Raw genomic sequence first — 21030 nt, 5'->3', positions numbered from 1 at the left:
AGATTCTATCAGAGCTTCAGGTGACCTTTAAAAAAAAGATAAAAGGCAAAGTGACTTATCATTGGAATTGAGACTTCAGGGCCTCAACTACATCATTTTCAAAATAAGATATATAGATGGATAGGGATGTATAGATAAAAATAGATAAACACACATATCCACCCACACATACATGTATGTATACACACACAACTATAATCTAATTGGCTACACTGCCTTATTCTGGCCCATACTCACAGGGTAGTCAGTAAGCTTGAAAGTAGAGTTTGCCTATGTAAATAATTCAGAACAAAAAGGAAGGTTTTTTTTGTTTTTTGTTTTTTGTTTTTTTTTTTTGCTTCCTATGAAGTCTTAGTCTATTTAAATAGTCCTCTCCTATCATAGCCCTAACAGTGCTTCATATTTGCTGCTGTCATTCTCCTGGTTAAGATTTCATTACCTAGCAACTGAACACTTGCAGCTAGCCTCCTAATCAGTCTTCAGATCACTCATTTCTCTATCCATCTAATTGCTTCCATATTAATTTCTAAGTTCTAGCCTAAATTATATCACCTATCTGCACACAGGTTTGCAATAATTCCCTATTACCTCTGATGTAATTTCAAACTCCTTAACTTGACCTTCAAGGACACTCACAATCTTGTCCCAACTTAGTTCTCCAGCTTTATTTTCCAGTAGAGCTCTTTTGACTTATTATTCCTTCAAGATGCACTGGGTATTCCCACCTCTGGCTCTATCATTGCTTTTATTTAATCTTGTCCATTCTTTAAGGTTCTCATGAAGTCCCATCTTTCTCAACCACCTTGGTCCGCACTTCCCTTTAAACACTTTGGTCTATACCAGCTTATATTTTACCTAATATTCTCCTATATTCTCACCTAGGAAAAAACTATCCCTTTTTCTGTTTATATTCTCCAGTGTCTAGAATGTTCCTGTGAAGCTGGGCTCAGTGGTGCATGACTGTAATCCCAGTAGCTCTGGAGGCTGAGGCAGGAGGATCACGGGTTCAAAGCCAGCCTCAGCACCAGTGAGGTGCTAAGCAACTTGGTGAGACCCTGTCTCTAAATAAAATACAAAACAGGGCTGGGAATGTGGCTCAGTGGTCGAGTGCCCCTGAGTTCAATTCCTGGTACCAAAAACAAAACAAAACAAAAATAGAATATCTCTATGAAATACAAAGAACTCAATATTAATCAGTCCCATGCTTCACACATCTTATCCTCCCTTTCCACTTCCTCTGACACTGTTCTAGGTGAGACCCTTGTCATTTCTCACTTAAATTACTGAGCTAGACCTATATCCATTTACTCATTCAGCCAACAAACATGCAAAGGAACTACTATGTTAAAAAAAAAGTATTATGTCCTAGAGACAGACACAGTTGAATAAAACATGTTCCTTATTCTTGCCCAATGGTAAAAAACAGTAATAAAACTACAGCGTACAAAGAAGTGCCTTAAAAGTCCATAAAGGATACCTGAACAACAAAAGAGGTGATGAGTGCTGCATGGGAAAGTTAGGAGGGAACTAAGCCTATAAGATGAGTTGAACTCTGCCAGGCAAACTTTTCCTCACTTCATTCATTATACCAGCAATAGTATTATTCTAAAAAATTCTTTGGTGTTTCTGTACTGCATACATATCAAAATCCAAATTCCTTAACCTGACATTCAAGGCCTTCCATGATCTGCCACTAGCTAGCCTTTCTAGCTCTTTCTCCACACATCTTAAATTCACTGAACAATAGCTTTCTCGAGTCCCTAAACTCATATCTCATCTGGGCTGAAGGATCCTCTACCTACAACACCCTTAACTCTTTGTCTTGGGGAACTCTGAACTATGCTTCTTGTCTCTGTTCATGTTACCTTGTCATAACCCCTCATTTATTCATTCTTCTATAACATTTTGTTTGTATTTGGTATATGTATGTGAATGTGATGACAGAGATAGCATGATTAATCTTTGAATCCCCACATAGAGGACAAACAAAAGTTTGTTGACTTGAATTAAGCAAATGATGCTACTAAACCACCAATATTCTGCACCCTTTACATAGTAAACTTCAAATTTAAATTCCAGGGAAGAAACTAGGACTTTTGCATTTCAGATAATCCCATCCCTTTTTTACTTTAAAAATATATGTAAATGTTTACTTTTTTTGGGGGGGGGCACAGTACTGGGGATTGGACTCAGGGTCTCCTGATGCTAGGAAAGGAAATGCTCCACCACTGAGCCACATCTCCAGCCCAAATGTTTACTTTAAAAAAAAATAATTATAGATGAACACAATACCTTTATTTTATTTATTTTTATGTGGTGCTGAGGATCGAACCCAGTGCCTCATACTTGCTAGGCAAGCACTCTGCCACTAAGCCACAACCCCAGCCCAAATGTTTACTTTTAACATACAAAAAAGCTATGTAATAGCATTACAACTTTCTGGCAAAGAGAAGTATTGTGTTAGAGAATAAAACTCTTGAGTCAGGCATGGTGGCATATGCTCTATAGACTCAGGTCCTAGGAAGGCTGAGGCAGGAGGGTCACTAGAGACAAGGAGTTCAGAGACACCCTGGCAGCATAATGGGAGATCACATGTTAAAAAAAAAAATCATGCCCTGGACATCTGAAACCTAGTTGTGAATTTTGAATTTAAAAAAATAAGGATATTTTAGGCACTAAAATGGCTTTTATAGATTATTGACTAGGAATTTCTTGTGTGTGTGTGTGTGTGTGTGTGTGTGTGGCTGAAGATTGAACCTAGGACCTTGTGTATGCAAGGCAAGCACTCTACCAACTGAGCTATATCCCCAGCTCAGAAATTCTTAATATAAGGCTAATAATGATGAAAAGCTACAAGGAGAGGGGCATTGGAAAGAAGAAAGTAAAAACTAAATGTATCACAAACCCATGGCTGTACTCAGTGACCACCAAATATTGTTACTCCCTTCATGAAACAAATGCAGTCTAGCACTATTCCTTATATATGACAATAACAGAACATGACAAAGATTAATGTGCTATTTTAAAAACAATAATAAGGATTTGGGGTATTTCTCAAACAAAATAACCTCACTGATCAAAACTAACAATTTTCATTTATATATATAAGTAACATATAAACTATGGTAGCATCAATGAATAAGTTGTTTTAGTTCAAAAGCTGCAAATTCTAGAGCCAAAATGGTTAGGGGTTGGGGCATAAGGTCTGTGGCAACCTAAAAAAACATATGCCCCATTTAACAACATTTAAATTAAAATATGTTTAGAAATCCTGTTAAATAAATAAAACTTGTCTTTTGGCTTCTGATTTACTTAACTAGATATTTTAGTGGGGTGGGGAAGGAATCAAATTCAGCTGAATTGAGCCATCAATTCAGTCAACAGTGTTACACCAGGCTGGGGATATAGCTCAATTGGTAGAGTGCCTGCCCTGCCCTCAATCCTCAGCACCACACACACACACACACACACACGCACGCGCGCACGCACAAAAAAAAACAAGTGCTACTCCAACAGTCTTATAAAGACAACTGAGTTGCTAGAAAGTGGGAAATTTTTCCTCTGGCTTTCAAGACCCAATACTGAATAAAGTTCCTTACCACATTCAGGTTACCTTTAACTCACCTTTAGGAAGCTAGCCAAACTATAATTCACATTTCTGGACTCATCAGGAATCTCTGCATAGCGAATAGTCACGTGGGGAATTATCGCAAGCAGCAATGAATGTAAGACATGATGATATGCCTCAGGAAATCTCTGGCCTCTGGGAAGCTTAAATTAAATAGACATAGAAAAAAGTCAGAGTTCCAAAAGGTCTAAATCAATTGCCACTTTTACTTTCAAACACATTCTTCATATAAATGTTTTTCAACTGAAGTATAATTTTTCTTCCATATCAAAAACGACATAAGTTCAATGTATATTTTAATCTAGATCCTTATAGGAACTATCTGGTCCTCTAATAATATAATTGACCATAATTATCAGTAAAAACGGGTTATTCTGACCCAATATGGGGATGTTCCCAAGATGATGACACATCAATTTTTCATTCCATTTTTCCTGGCATACCAAGTAAGAATTCAGCTCAGTTTCAGTAAATTCAACCTATGAAAGTTCTCATAAAAATTAAAACTATGACATGAAGGATTTTTTTGGGGGGGAGGTGGTATTGGAGACTGAATCCAGGGGTGCTTTCCCTATGAACTGCACTTCCAGCCCTTATATATTTTTTAAAATTTTGAGATGTATTGCTCAGTTGCTCAGTCTGGCCTCAAACTTATAATCCTCCAACCTCAGCCTCCTGAGTCACAGAGATTATAGGGATTTACTACTGTATTCAGCATAACCGAATGTCTTTTATTTCCTAAGTCTTAGCTTTATGATTCTTATAACTAAGAAAGTTTTTTTTGTACAGATTGAGCATCTCTAATCCAAAAGCCTCACATCCAAAATGTTCCAACTATCCAAGACTTTTTGAGCATCGACATGACACCACAAGTGGAAAATACCACATCTGATACCATATGATGGGTGAAAGTCAAAACATAGGTGCAAATATAAAATAACCTCAGAATATATACATAAGGTATATATAAAACATAAATGCGTTTAGGTTGGGTATCACCGCTAAGATATCTCATTATATATATATGTAAATATTCTAATATCTGAAAAAAATCTGAAATACTTCTATTTTCAAGCATTTGAGGTAAGGGATTTTTCAACCTGTACATTTGAAATAATTTTTCAAAACAACTAAATGTATACAGCATATTCAGGAAAACATCTGTTGCATAAAATTTTTTTAAAAACTTTATATATGCCTTAAACCTTCTGAAAAGAAAGGTTCTGTCTGATGTGGTATTTGTTCTTCTTCCAAATAAATCTTTTCAATATAGACATTTTAAAATCACAAGACAAAGGCAAGGCTTCAAACGTAAAGAGTTTTATGTGGTAAATAATTACAATACATTTTATTTTTGTAGGCAATGTTGAAAAATTGAATGGCTAAGGGTCCTTTAATATAAAAGAGCATTTTCATGCAACTGCTATTTGTAAGATTAGCTTGTTTTGTGTTTTGTATACATATTTAATATCAGGGATTGAACCCAGAGGTGCTTAACCACTGAGCAACATCCCCACCCTTTTTTATATTTTATTTAGAGACAGAGTCTTGCTGAGGTGCTTAGGGCCTAACTAAGTTGCTGGTGCTGGCTCTGAACTTGCAATCCTCCTGCCTCAGTCTCCTAAGCCATTATTCTTACAAATATGTACAACTATTAATTATCAATTAAAAAGAAACTTAAAGATTTATCATACTTACCTTAATTTTATTCTCTTCCAACAAGTATGTGGCCATTGACTTTGCAATTGTTTCAAAGAAAAACCATGAATACTAAAATTTAAAAAAAAAAAGCATTTAACATTTACCCAAATCCTTGAAGCTTAGTAGACTTTGACAATCAATATGGATCTGGTCTATGAACTTTCCAATTCATTATCAAAGTCTCACAGAAGACCTTTGAACTGTTTTAGCAAAAGGTACTATAGTACCTGAAGGACAGTGATATGGAAAGGGAGTATAGGAATGTATGTCCCAAGGGAGGAGAGGAATTTTAATACTAACATTGTTTGGATTGCCCACAGCTGCAGATAAGTGTGAGCCAATTTTTAGTTTATTCTGTTATTACTTTTAAATGTTCTTCAGAAAATGAATCTTATTACAGCCTGCACTCAGTGGGGGGACCCAAGCCTAAAGCTGATACCACAACTTGCCCAACCTAAGTGTCCTTTGTAATTGCCAACATTGTGTCCTTTGAGGGGGTAGAGAGAAGCCTCAAGCAGATGTGTCCCAAGATACCTAACGTTGTACTGTTAATAAAAGGCATAAATAGTAACAATGACCTGGAACCATTGAGCGCCTACTACGTGCCTACAACAAATTACTTATAATTTGGAAATAAGGAACTGGAGTATCAGAGATGCTAAATAACCAGCCCCACATCCCAGAACTATACTGCAACAGATGTAGGATTCTAACCCACATACATCTATCTGGTTCTACATTTGTTCTGTTAGGCCTTTGATTGAGGGCAGGGTATGGGAAGGAAAGGTAAAGAAGGCTCTGTGAAGAACTTCAGGGAAAGGATGCATATGCAAAGTGATGGGGAGAGGTTGGGTCACGTGAATAAATGATGAAAAACTAGAACTGCAATGGGAGGTTTCAAACCAGTATGTTTAGAGCTACTTTAGTTTCTGGTTGCATCGTGTGTCCTTACCTTGAGCAGTTTATTTATTGCTAAGAAATCTGCAGACTGTTTTAATATTGCTATCATGGTAGTAGCCAGTGTTTCATGAATCAGCTGGGTCTGAAGAGCACTGGGTTTTTCAGGTCGGAAGTTATACTACAAAGAAAATGAACTGTAAGACAAAGCTGTACCATTTTAAAAAAAACACTCAGCAAGAAAGTTTACTCCACAAACCTTTATGAAGGATCTTAAATAACTATCCAAGCCTTCTTCATGGCACTTTGATACAATATGTAAGAGAACCCTGAAATGACATTTACAAAAATCAGCATGTAGTGCAACAATTAATTACCATAGTGTGATTGTTAAATAAAATCATGTTTAACCCTATAAACACCTAACCCTGCCTGAACAATTAAAAGTAAGGTGATTATATAAGATATAATGGTAATTGAGGTCTAATAAAGATTTCAGCATCTAGCATGCTCAGGGAATTGTAAATTTATTTCCTGGTTCAAAAGAAAGGGGCTTGGAGCTGGGGTTGTGGCTCAGTGGTAGAGCACTCGCCTCTCAAGTACGAGACCCTGGGTTCAATCCTCAACACCACATAAAAATAAATAAGTGATATAAAAGTATTGTGTCCAACTACAACTAACAAATAAATATTAAAAAGAAAGAAATGCTTTATTTTGGCAGCCCAGATGTTTCATCTTCTTTCTAAACCTCTGTATGTGTTTGAAGTTATGTTTGTAGCCACGGCATAGGAAAAGACCCCAAATAAGGTAAATATTGAAACACCCTCTAGTGAGAATAAAGAGAAAAAAAATAGAATGAAAAGCATATCAACAGATGGGACAAAAGAGAAGGGAAAAACAGGGCAGGTATATTGACATGAACTAAAATGGGAGATTAATACAAAATTCATACAAAGATTTAAAGTTAAGAGACTAGCAGTGGTTCTCAAACTTCAGTATGTATCAGAACCACCTGGAGGGCTTGTTAGATTGCTCAACTCCTCTCCCGGTTTCTGATTTTGTAGGTCTGAGGTGAAGTTCAATGATAAGCATTTTGGGTTTTTTTTGGGAGGTCCGGGGTATCAGTGATTGGACCCAGGAACACTCAACCACTGAGCTATATCCCCAAGCCTTTTTCTATATTTTGAGACAGGGTCTTGCTAAATTGCTTAGGGCCTCACAAAGTTGCTGAGGCTGGCTTTGAACTTGCAATCCTCCTGCCTCAGCCTCCCAAACTGCTGGGATTATAAGTGTGCACCATCATGCCAGGCTCTGATGAGCATTTTAAATAAGCTCACACATGATACTGATGCTGCTAGTCTATGGACCACATTTTGAGAATCACTGGCTTAGAATAATGCTTTAGATTATTCTCAGTGGCACAGACTATACCCAACAGCAGAGCCAGCAAAGCCAGCACCATCCAATATTGAGCTCAAATGTTTTTAAAGTCTCCTTATTTTTTATTTCAAAATTCAGGTGCATTTTACCTTCTACTCGACAATGTTATCTTTTCTTATAAAAACAATACTGCCTTATTCTTTCAAGTAAAAATTAATGGCTTAATACCTCATTCTGTACAATATGAGACACTGGTCACCTGTGGCTATTTAAATTGACTAAAACTATACATGAACAGAATTAAAAATTCAATCCCATGGTTGAACTAGTCACACTTCAAGCGCTCAACAGCCACATGTGGCTAGTGGCTAAGGTATTGAATAGTCTGAGTGTAGAACATTAACATCATTGAAGAAAGTTCAATTAAAATTGTTATGTTTGTCTCCCTAATATATAAAGCAAGTATTAATGGACACGAAGGGAGAAATACAATACAATAATAGTAAGGGATTTCAATTTTCTACTTTCAACGATGGTTAGATCAACCAGACAGAAAATTAATAAGGAAATACTGGGTGTGAACTACACTTAGATCAAATGGGCCTAATATATGTAGAACATTCCATCCAACAGTAACAAAATATACATTCTTCTCATGTGCACATGGTATATTCTCCAGGACAGATCATATATTAGACTGCAGAATAAGCCCTAACAAACTTAAGAAGACTGAAATCATATTTCAACCAAAATGGTATCAAACTAGAAATCAGTCACGGAAAGAATTGTGGGGAATTAAAAAAATATGTGGAGATTAAATAACATACTCCTGAACAAGCAGTTAGTCAAAAAAGAAACCAAAGTAGAAGTTTAAAAAAATACCTTCAGACAAATGACAATGGAAAAAGGACATACCAATACTCATGGGACACAAAAAAAGCAATTCTAAGAGGGAAGTTGAGAGCAATGAACGCCACCATTAAAAAAGAAGAAAGATCTCAAATAGGTAGCTTCTTTATATTTATAACACCAAAACTCACATGGTACAGTTGATAGGAACGTCATCTTCATGGGTCATATTTGTGAGAACTCGGAAGAGTTGCATAAGAATTACAGGTAGAAACTGTATCATGACTTGGATCTCCATGGCATGCAAACACTAAAATAAGTCATTATTAGTTATGAAAACAAACAGAAATATGATATAATTTGCAAATGTGAAACAACAAAAAAGTCAAGTAATGAGAGATATCTTAACTAGAATATAAGCTCATTTAAATGTGAGCTTTCTGGGACAGGGGACTTTGATTTTTACTTAATCCACACCTCTATTTTGGCATTCAGATTTTGTTTCTTTAATATTAAATGTTTAACTGAAGATAATGAGTGTAATTGGAATAAATGGATTTAAAAAAAAAAAGACAACTGACTCCTGGTAATCCAACATTCAATGGTGGTTTGGTGATGTGTTTGGAAATGGTGGAGATGAGCATACTATCCCCCAGCGTTCTATGGGTTTTACAGAAATGTGGGCCTCCAGCTATTCTGGTGAAAAGTTAAATGGACTTTAATAAAGAGCATTTCTATAAATATTTGGCTTTACACCAGTATCATCTACAAAACTGAGGTCATTTTCAATTCTAACATCCTCATAATACATTTCTCCGAAGTGCTAAGACTCTATCTCTAATAATAGGTGTTAAAAATATCAAAATGAAATATGTTAAATTTCTTTCCTTTCTCCCTTTCTCTTCACATTTACTCTGTCACTCAACCAGCCAACCAAAAAAAGAAATCAAACTTCACTGACCACCTTCTCCATCAATTTAATCTGAAACACAGAGATGGACAAGTCAAATCTCTGAATATAGGGAACTTGTCATTTCTGTTTCACAGTCTCCCTTCCTCTTGTTCCATCTTTCAGTTCCTACTCTCTCAATCTTTGCAAGACTCTGCCTTCTCAATGATGACTTCCCTAGACCTCTGCACATCTTCTCTTCAATCCAATGTATAGGACAGTAGAGATAGCTCCAGAAAAACATGATCACTTCATGAACGTTTTCCTTCCTAAGCACCCTCTCAAGTATCCTTCCTGCCATTTTTTAGGACCCTCTAATCTATAACCCAAATATTCTTAATAGTTTTCCAGTAGGTCTCTGCACAACTTCTGTTTATTCCCAATACAGCTCTCATTCACTAATTAATTTGCCTCAAATGCTGCTTATATTAGATTACAATCTGCCAAGATTTTTGATGCCTCCCCATTATCATTAGAGTGGTTCCCAACCAGGGGCCACATTGCCCTCCTCAGGAGATTTGGCAATGTCTGGAAACATTTTTGGTTGCCACAACCAGAGGGTGCTAACGATCTCTAGGGAGAAGAGGACTGGAGTTAGGCTAAACATCTTACAATGTACTGGACAGCACTCCCAACAAAAGATTATCCTGCCCAAAATGTCAAGAGGACCAAGTTTGAGAAACCATGGCTTATAGAATTAAGCTACTTAAGACCCACACTATGCTTTCTGCCTGAATGCTCATCATCCTTTACAAGGCTTAACGGGTATCTTCATTGTTCCTTGAATGTATCAAATGCTTTCCTCCTACCCTTGTGTCTTTGTTCAATTTGTAGCCAAATCCCAGCTACCCTTCCAACACTAGTTGAAATCTCCACTTCAATGAAACTCTTCATTTCCTCATTCAACAGAGGCATACTGAATATACCTTGGATAGCCAAACCTAAGTGCATGCACACGCACATGCACACACATACATTTGATACAAATAATAAACCTAAAACCCATAGCGCCTACCATTAAGCAGATGACAGTCTAAAGATGATAAAGCTATGGAATGGTAGTAATACAACAGTGCTACATACAAGAAGCAAATGAAGGGCTGAGGCTGTGGCTCAGTGGTAGAGCACTCGCCTGGCGTGTGTGAGGCAATGGGTTAGATTCTCAGCATTGAATATAAATAAATAAAATTAAAAGTCTAATGACAACTATATATATATATATATATATATATATATATATATATATATATATATATATATATATATATAAAAGCAACTGAGCTGCGTAAGTCACATCAGACAAGGCTTCAGAGATAGGCAAGGCTAAAGGATGAGGAGACTAACACAAGGAAGAAAAGAGAGATGGGCATTCGCTGTGGAAAGGGATTACAGGTGTCCACCATCCCTGCGACTAGGATTGCTTCTCCATAATTTATTCTATGAAATGCAAATTAGATAATACCATCTTCCCTTTGTTAAAAAACCCAAACCACCACAAAGAGCTGTCATGGGCCTCCCATACCTACTTGGACCCTGCCTCTTTCTCCAAATGTAGCCTTCCCCTCACTGCTTGCTATGCTCGGGATATACTGGGTTTTTTTTTTTTTTTTTTCCTTCCAATATGCCAGTGTAAGGTGTTTGCGCCTGCTGCAATATGTTATCCCTTTACATAGCTTTATCACCTATGGTTCTCTTTCTCTTGTCAGTTTCTCTTTTCTTAATCCTAGGGATTAAACCTAGACGTGCTTTACCACTGACCTATACCTCTGGCCCTTTTTTATTATGAGGCAGGTTCTTGATAAGTCATGGAGCTGGCCTTGAACTTGTCTCGACTACCAGAGTTGCCAGGATTACAGGCATGTGCCACAAGGCCAGGCTGTTATCAGTTTCTTTTCAGGTTGAAATGCTATTTCCTCATATAAGCTTTCCCTGACAACTATCTAGAATGTACTCCCGGTCATGTTAGAGCCCATTAACTGGTTCTATATTCTTCACAGTATTCATCTATATCTAAAGCTATTCATTTACTTATAATCTGTCCACCCCAACAAGAACTGGTGTGTTGTCTGAACTGATCCCTGTTTTATTTCCATCACCCAGAAAAACATCTGTTTCATAGTAGGTGCTCAATAAATATTTGGTGAATGACTACATAAATGAATAAAATAAGGAAGGAAAGGACAAGATAAAGGTGGGTTCCATCTAGTCCACACTGGCTCCTCAGTTCACTGAGCTCTCAGCACTTTTACCCCAATCACACGTTCAATATTTAATCACACAGGGCTCTGGACTATTATTTGTGTTACTGACATATTGTTAGTTGGCTTTTGTATGTCTCTCTTCAGTTACATTGTGATATCTCTATGGACAATAAACCTAAGTTGTTCTTCTCTGAAAGTCACACAGCATCTAGGAAACTACACAACGCACAATAGGAGCTCAACAAGTAGATGTTAAACGAATTCATGAAACAATGCCACTTATAGGGACAACAGATCACGAAGTTTGCCAGGAAGATCATGATACTAGTCATCTCAGCTCTGAAACCAACCACCTGAATTGACTACAGGCAAGTCACCTCTGCCTGGGCTTCAGATTCCTCACCTGCAAAAAGAAATCTCTAGAATCCTTTTTAGAACTAACACTGTAGAAAATATCTTAGTTATTTCTGAAATTACATGGCATTTCACTCATTGCCACTAGAGGGCGAGCGCAGGTCACATAAATATCAGAAATTCCCCACCCTGAAAAACAAAACCTGAGTATTCTTTTTCCTTTTGGAAAATACCAGTATTTGAAAATGATATTCCATGCCATGATACTCTATTAAAACTTTTAAAACACTTCCCCACTGGATGAAAAGCCAATGACTTAAACAGACAAACCATTCATACATAGAGCTGGAATGCTCCTATATATAACCCGGGGTCAGGATTTGGAAGTTAGATGACTGTTATTATAATTAAGAACAACAGCAATCATTTATTGATGGTCTCCCTTCTTCTACTCTTCCATTGGTGTTTGTTTAGTAGAGGGGATGAAACCAAGGAGCACTTCACCACTGAGCCACATCACCAGCACATTTTATTTTTTTATTTTGAGACAGGGTCTTGCTAAGTTGCTTAGGACCTCACTGAGCTGCAGAAGATGGCTTTGAACATGCAATTCTCCTGCCACAGCCTCCCAATCCACAGGGATGACAGGCAAGCATTACAGTGCCTGACTAGTGTATTCTTTATATGGTAGGAAGAATGGTACTTTCAAAACCAAAGTTAAAATCATGGCACTTCACTGTTCAAACCCCTGTAAAGGCTTCCAGTCTCACTTGGAGTTAACTCAAACTCCTCACCATGGCCTATGAGGCCTTATCCAACGAGCTCCTCAGCCACCTTTCCAAGATAATGCTGTACTTGCTATTCCCAGCTCTTCCCCAAAAATCCTCAAGGCTGTCATCCTCCTTTCCTTTAGGTCTCTGTTCAAATGTCACTTCACTAGAGACATCTTCTCTGATGTCTTCACCACATGAACCCCTTCTCATTCCTTGTTTCACTACACTGTTTTGGTTTTCTTTATACCACCTATGATATGACATACACACACACACACACACAAACACACACACACACTTACTCACTTCCCCTATTTATTGTCTGTCTCCACAAGAAATTAAGCTCCTTGACAATAGGAAATTCTTTCTTTAATTATATTCCCAATGCCTGGAACACTGCTTAGCTCAGAGGAAGGACTCAAGGGGTGAGTGTGGCATGAATGGTTACTATACCGCAGACACTACCTTATTCAAGCCTCATAATCACCCTAATATGTATAGTGCATATGTATGGATGGATTTTGCAGTACTAGGGACTGAATCCAAGGACAGTTCTTCCATTGTGCTACACCCTCGGTTCTTTTTATTTTTTATTGTGAGACAGGGTCTCAGCAAATTTGTGCAGCATGGTCTCAAACTTGCAATCCTCCTTCCCTGGCCTCCCAAGTTGCTTGGACTATACCATGCCTGTCTAATGTGTATATTATTGTATCTCAATGTAGACAGATGAAGAAACAAAGACTTGGAGAAGTTAAATAACTTGGCCACAGTCAATCACAGAGCTAGTGAGTGACAGATCTGGGATACAAAGTCAGTTTATGATTCCAGAATCCATACATTTTATCTCATGCTGTACTACCTCTCTGAAAGAAATGAACCTGTTTCCTGAGAATGTCATGAAGCAACAGCATATGTCCAAAGGGAAATCCTGTAGTGGCTTTGCTTAAAATCAAAACTCCTCAGACTTTCCATGGCTAAGCTGCTAAAGGAGCAACCCAATGAAGAAAGCAGCTGCCAGCCCAGTCCTATCATGCACATTGCAGTACTAGTGCATAGGGAATAAACACTTTGAGCTTCTCTATTCATCTGAAAAAGTATGGCATTTCTTAACTGTCCCCTATACAACATGTGGAAAGTATGTTTGTCTCTTTAGTAGGCCATTTTCATAGTCTTTCACTCATGGACACAGGAACCATTTCACATTTTATGAAGCAAACGTGCTCACGTTTCCCCTGGCCCTTTCCCCCACAGAGTTCTCCACCTTTACAGGGAAGTCAGCCGGAAGAGAAAAGACCTGCAAAATCAATTTATACAATTGAAATCAACATTTCCATGAGATTTCCAAAACTATGGTGTCAAATTCTGGCTATAACATTTTCTTTCTAATGTAGCAACTGTGCTGTCTGCTTCCAAATAGCCACTTGATGGAAAAGTACCTAATACAAGATGTTCTCCTGAGGATCCACAGCCAAAAGTATTTTTAAGTGTCTGTCTGATTCTTTTTTCCACATCAAATGTGGCAACAGAAATTTGCAGAAAGTGGTTGTACATTTACCTTTAAATATTTAATGAGCTCCCCTGGAACTTCTTTTGAGCCTGACTGAATCAGCTGGCAATGATGGAAGAATTTGTGCACATGCAGATCCTGAAACACAGATGGAAAGAGCCATATGAAATTTGATTCATTATTCTCAAAGGCAGGCTCTCCACCTTTCTTCCCTCCTGCATCATGCAAACCTATCCATCTAGGTATTCTAATATCCAGATTCAGCAGCCATAGTTGCAAACCTATATGTCCAAGTCTCGAAGGTCTCTTGACCACCTCACAAAGCAGCAAAACCAAATTAATCTGACATGTACCAAGGCACACAGAAGGACTCAATGTGTGTCCAACCAATTAAGCATTCATTCAATCCCTTTTTGGACTATGGTGTTCTATGAAGTTGGGCTACTTCTCCACTTTAATTAAATGAGCAAGAACAGGAGTCTGAACTGACAAATGAAATAAAGTGGCAGCAGGAAATTACCAGAACAAAAGTTCTGGGTAAACTTGAATACTCAACTTTACCATGACACTTCACTAGCAAGTGAGTCCAGCTGTCCTATATGGCCTCCATACATACCGTTTTTTTTTTTTTCTGGACAGTATGGATTATATTAGCAAGTACAAAAAGGAAATGTGTATTTTGACCTGATTCCCCTAATTATTACTGCATGCCCTTGGGGGAAGTTACCTAACCTACCTAATCCTCAGTTTCTTCACCTATAAGATGAAGATAGCTTCCACATGCCTTTCAGAGTTTTGAGAAGCTCAAATCGGCTAACAGCAATGAAAGGATCTTATAATTTAGCAACAATTGTATATCCTGAGCTAGAATCATGCTATTAATGAGAAAATTTTGTGGCCTGTAGGAATCTATCATCTATTTTAATCCAGAAATATATTTGAGTATTCAAATTGACACGATTCAGATGATATAACTTACTTGAGTGTAGATGGTGGACTCTAAATGGCTTTTAATCTTCAACAAAGGTTTTGCGCCATCTACCCACTTGATATCTACATTTGATTGCTGAAAACAGAAAACAGACATGAATTTCTATTTTGTAGCAAGAGATAGATGAACAACATGTAACACTTTCATGAATTTCAACAATTTTCAGAAATTAATATATTAGATTCATACAATGGGATTACTAGAGAAAATAACATGTGTCTAGAATAAACATACCCTAAGTCATTTTAAATTTCTAATCCATCTGGGGTGGTGGCTCAATGGTAGAGCACTTGCCTAGCATGTGTGAGGCACTGGGTTTGATTCTCAGTACCATATATAAATAAATAAAAATAAAGTTCTATCAACAATTAAATTTCTAATCCTTTACAGATTGCTTTTATAAATGATAATAAAAATGAATTACTTACATAAATGAATTTTTAAAATGACACACAAAATCTAAGGCCCAGTTTTAAAAGTTATTAGAAAAAACAGGCAAAAGATACTTTATCAAACTGCTATAAACACATATTTTCCATACTTATATTTATAGTAGACCAGCACCAGCCCACAGACCATACTTTAACTCCCAAATGATCAACTGTATCAACAGAATTCTGATGCAAATATTTTCCTACCCTTCTTGATTCGGCATCATTCAGATTCAAGTAGCCTGGGGGAAGATTGGCTGAAACTGGCAGCTGCTGCTCAAATGTGATGATTCTACCATCTTTCAGCAAAGGTACCCAGGCAAACCCAACTGCCAAGACAACAATAAGCCATAAGAAATGAAATAGAAAATGAAATTAGCTACACAAATGTCTAATTGCTGGGGAGCAGGGCAGGCTGGTGATGTTTCCGGGCATCTGTACGTAGGAGCCCAGGTGTTCGGCAACCTCAAACTAGGGAAGGAACAATGGGTTTGGATCATTTCTAATCCTAGCCTGGCCACTAACAAGTTATTTACTGTATTTCCTTGCCAATAAACATGAAAACAATAAAACATAGTCTCTCCATCTAAAAAGAACTGAGAGATCAGAGAGATGATATCATGAAAACACTTTAAAACTTAAAATGTGCATCAATATCAGTATCTTTACATGATGAGGGATGGTTTTGGTAGGCTTTTCTGTTTTTTTTTTTTTTTTTTTTTAAGGTTCGGGTTACCCTCATCTATCCTTCCACTAAGAGTGCAGAGTCATACAGCTAAGACCATCTCAGACAACAGCAATATGTTCCAAAATACATTATGGCAACACCAGGGTAAGGAACAATGGAAAATTAAGGTCACAAATGAAGGTTACATTCAATATTTATAGAAGGCAGTAAACACAAATTGTCTAGATGGACTCAGTTTTCCTGATTACAGGAGGAGGAGGTGTAGTAGAAGAATATGGCCAGGCCAGTGTTTATGACCTAACACTGCTGTAGGATTTTCCCCAATTTCTACATTTCTTAACAGTTCTACCCCCAAAAGGGTGCCTTGGCTTTCCATTAGAAACCTCATCATGTTCTAGCTAAAAGAGCCAGAGCCATCTGTGTTGCTCAAGTTGAGCAGTGTCAGTATTTCCATTATAGAAATTACTCTGGTTTCAAGTGTTTATAACTCAGCTGTAAAAAAGCTTGCTCTGGATCAAGTTTTGGCAATTAAGAGAGGGTGTTGGCTGGAGAGCACTTAATAAAGTCATTCCTTTTCGATTCTTCAAAATTCTGCATAAGTGCATGTGCACGTGTGTGTCTGTATGTTTATACTGTGAACACAGAAGTCAACACAAATCTGGCTACAATGTTTTCACTTACGTGTTTCATTTGGCAAATGCTTTAATTCTTAAAAGACCAAAATGTTGCTTTGTCTATATAAACTAAATGGCTTTCTCAGACTCTGAAACACGCCTGAAAGGCATCTTTACCAGTACAACTTCAGAAATGGTTTGTCCAGACCTTTTCTTTTATAAAAAGCAGGACAAAGTAACCTGAGCAGAAGAACAATTAGAAATGATTCTGCCATAGCTGGGCACAGGGGTGCATGCTAGTAATCCCAGCGACTTGGCAGAGTGAGGTAGGAAGATTGCAAATTCAAGGCCAGCCTCAGCAACTTAGTGAGGCCCTGTCTCTAAGTAAAAAATAAAAAGTGCTAGGGATATAGCTTAATGATTAAGCAACTGTGTATTCAAAACCTGGTACCAAAAACAAAAACAAACAACAACAAAAAAAACACTAAGAAAAAAAGTGACTCTATCATCATAGTTAAACAGAAAATTTGACAAAAGAGAAAAGATTTCCAACCTTGAAAACAGGAAAATATATATTGTTTCTTTAGCAACATTTTTTTCTTCATAGAAATTTTTATCAAGATATAACTCAGATGTAATTAATCCATTTAAAGCATACAATCTAATGGTTTTTAGTGTATTTCCTGTTGTGTCTCTATCAACACTATGTAATTCTAGAGCACTCATCACCCCAAAAGGAAACTTTAGAGTCCTTAGCAGGCACTTCTCATTCCCCCTTCCCCCAGTCCCTAGCAACCATGAATCCACTTTCTGTCTCTATAAGATTGCTTAGGTAACATTTTTACACTGTAAATTAATCAGATTGTGGTCAAGTGTGTCCCTTAGTCAAAACTAATATAGAGCACTTGGAAGCTCAAAGGAAGCTGAAGCATGCCATCTGGCTCAAAGGTAGGAAGCCACTTAAAGGGTGAACAGTTAAAACTGATGAGTGGCACATAGAATAACCATCTCATGCTTCACTGAATATCTTGCCCATTTCTGTCTAGGACTTGGCAAAGGAAGCTGAAATTTATCATTCAGGAGATATATATTCTCATGGGTTCTCATTGTCCTACTAGTTTTCTTCTCAATTCTCAAGGTCCCTACCCTGAATTAACTTCAATTTCTATGGGGATGAAGAGTAGGATTATACTAACCATAAAGGGAGCTCTCTAACATTCAGCCCTGCTGCCTGCTGGGCATCACTCAGCTGATTCCCTAATACCTCAAACTCGCCATGAGTTCCAAACCTACCATGCCTGGCCACAATTCTGCCAATGGCATTACTTTCTTTCCAATCACCCAACTTTAAAACTTCACAGTTTACTTTGAATCATCTTGTCAGTCATTTGCTAGGTCCAATATATATACAGTCTTCCCTCAGAATCCACAGACTGCTTCCAGGACCCCTCATGGATATCCAAATCCCTGGATGCTCAAGTCTCTTATATTTAATGGCACAGTATTTGCATACAACCACACATATCCTCCTGTATACTTTAAGTCATTTTTTGATTACTTGTAATGCCTGATATATGAATGCTATGTAAATAGATGTTTGCATTGTTTAGGAGTGACAAGGAAAAACAATCACGTATTCAGTATAGCTGCAATTGTTGAAAAAAGGATTTTCAATGCATGGTTCCTTGAATGTTCCATAGATGTGGAACCCCCAGATACTGAGGGCACTTATTCTTTTTCTGTAATTCCCTTTTTCTCTGCCTTTCTGAAGCTGTCATAACGTGGCCCTCAGTCTTTCCTGGACATTTGAAATAGCTCCCTTACTGGTGTTGCCTCTATCCTTCCTTTTTTCTGCTCTAACTCACCTTGCCCTTTATTTTCCTGTCTGATTCATTTTTGCCCAAAACAGCTCTTCCTAGTGTTTATAACTCTTCTGTAGTTCCAGATTGGTGACAGAATCAAAACAAATCCACTGGCTGGCATTTGAGACTTTCCATAATCTGATGCCTCTTTTTCAACTTCACATCCTATGACCCACACCCAGCATGCTGAACTCTTGACTCAGTGAACTACTTGTGGGTCTCTGTCCATACTCCTCAGTACTATGACCCTTTACAAGCTGTTCCTTCATCCCAGATCCCCTACCTTCTTGCCATAACTGCTTTCTCAAGATCTACCTCGTGCCAGGGATGGTGGTGCATGCCTGTAATCCCAGTAACTTGGGGGGCTTAGCGAGCCTCAGCAACTTAGCAAGACCCTAACTCAAAAATAAATAAATAGGTGGATAGAGAAATAAATTTTAAAAAAGAGGGCTGTGGATGTGGCTCAATGGTAAAGTGGCTGTGTTCAATCCCCAATACCAAATATATATATCTCCACTTACCCTGTAATACCATCCTCTCCTCCTGGAAGCCTTCCGAGATTCCCAGACACCTTTCCCTCCACCCGTAGAATAATTTTGATAATCACCACTTTCTACATTGTATTATAATTGCCCACATAGGACTCATTTCCCCTCCAAGATTATATGTCCACTGAACATCAGATCAATGGTGGATGCTTCACTGTATTCCCATAATACCTACTACAACTTCTTGTACATAATAAATATACAGAAATGTTTGCTAAATAAATGTTTGATCCAGGCTGGCCTGATCTGCATCCCAGGGAACACAGATGTTCATAAAGTGGGTATGACATGAGCTGTGTTCACAGGCCTCCTATGCTCTCCCAAGGTTGCTTCCCACTGGTTTATCTGAAGCTTTGCTGAAATAGGACCAGGACTGGGACTTTGTTACTAAAGCTTATTCAACTTCATTAAATCTGTTCTTTTCTCATTAGAAACAGGCAGCCCCCAACCTCCCTCCAGCTCACAGATGTCCCTGGCTCTGGGCACACTTCCCTCTTCCTCAGTAAGCAGAAATGGAAAATTCCGGTTGCTGGGCAATTCCACATAAAAGAAATGATAATACCCTGTGACAATATGTGTTTTTCTTTAATAATAACAATTTTATGTTGCTTATAGTAGTTTAAGCATAGTGCAGATTATTTGGAAAATGATATTTGGAACAAATGATAACAAAATGAATGTATAGTTCATCTTTTGACAGTGAACTTTTTTTAGAGAAGCATTTTGCTATGCTGCCTAGGATGGCTTCAAAGTCCTGGGCTCAAGTAATCCTCTTGCTTCAGATTCCTAGTAAGGTGGGACTATAGGCATACACCCCTATATCCAGCTTACCCAAAAAAACTTTTCTAATTCAGAAATGTACTTTTTTGTAAAGAGTATAAATGTTCTGCAGCTTTATGAAAAGTAGTTACATCCTATTTCAAATAGTTGTAAAAAGAGATATTTAAAGAATACATAATTCTGGGTTTGAACCCCAGTACTACATAAAATAAAAGATAAACAACACAGGTACCTGGAGTTTCAACTGTGTCCTGCTTTTTAGTTGTTCCCTTTGTGTTGATTTCACAACTTACATGATAAAAAGTGAAAAGCAAATGATGTTTTTGATGCAGGTAAATGGGAAGCTCGATTTTAATCTGAAATGACAGCAAAATTACACATGGCGTTTTGTTTTGTTTTGTTTCGTTTCAATTATCAAGCTGGACTGTCAGACATTTAGTTCAGTTTCATCACACTGTTCCAAAATACTTCCTAAATGACAGATCAAGCGGCCAAGTAGTAGATATCATTTAAATATATTCCAAATGCTTTTCTGGTCACTTTCAGTTTCATGACAATATTCTCCTGGCTTGTGAGGGCTGATTTAGTAATTTGGATTCTCCTGGATTTGATTTTGAAGTAGAATTTTCTGAAATGCTAGATGAAATTACATGCATGTATGAATATGCCACAATGAACCCACTGTTCTGAATAATTAATATACACCAATAAAAATTAAAATGAACAAACAAGAAAAACACCACATCCTCACAGTCCAGGGATAGTGGGTAACCCAATCAGAGTCAATGTGTACTGAATCTGAAAGGCTACTTTTCTTAAGTTGTTGTTTACTACATGAAAAAAATATATATACCTTTACAAATAAATGTGTGAAAAG

The 21030-nt window shown here is 37.5% G+C and overlaps 1 protein-coding gene across 3 annotated transcripts in view; it reads right to left on the bottom strand.

Moving 5' to 3' along the window:
- The window catches only part of Dock11 (dedicator of cytokinesis 11), a 185815-nt gene that overhangs the window by 69632 nt on the left and 95153 nt on the right, over positions 1-21030 (bottom strand). For all 3 annotated transcript variants that reach the window (XM_071606715.1, XM_027930845.2, XM_071606716.1), the window contains 9 exons: positions 20386-20509; positions 15869-15990; positions 15219-15305; positions 14288-14377; positions 8647-8765; positions 6486-6555; positions 6282-6407; positions 5327-5398; positions 3625-3771 (listed from right to left, as the gene is read on the bottom strand). In XM_071606715.1, the coding sequence (XP_071462816.1) occupies positions 3625-3771; positions 5327-5398; positions 6282-6407; positions 6486-6555; positions 8647-8765; positions 14288-14377; positions 15219-15305; positions 15869-15990; positions 20386-20509 (957 nt within the window). The remainder of the gene's footprint in view (positions 1-3624; positions 3772-5326; positions 5399-6281; positions 6408-6485; positions 6556-8646; positions 8766-14287; positions 14378-15218; positions 15306-15868; positions 15991-20385; positions 20510-21030) is intronic.

Source organism: Marmota flaviventris, chromosome X (assembly GCF_047511675.1).
Source record: "Marmota flaviventris isolate mMarFla1 chromosome X, mMarFla1.hap1, whole genome shotgun sequence".
NCBI classification, from domain to species: Eukaryota; Metazoa; Chordata; class Mammalia; order Rodentia; family Sciuridae; genus Marmota; species Marmota flaviventris.
The sequence above is the reverse complement of the archived record's forward strand: the minus strand, read 5'-3'. Positions and strand labels throughout refer to the sequence as shown.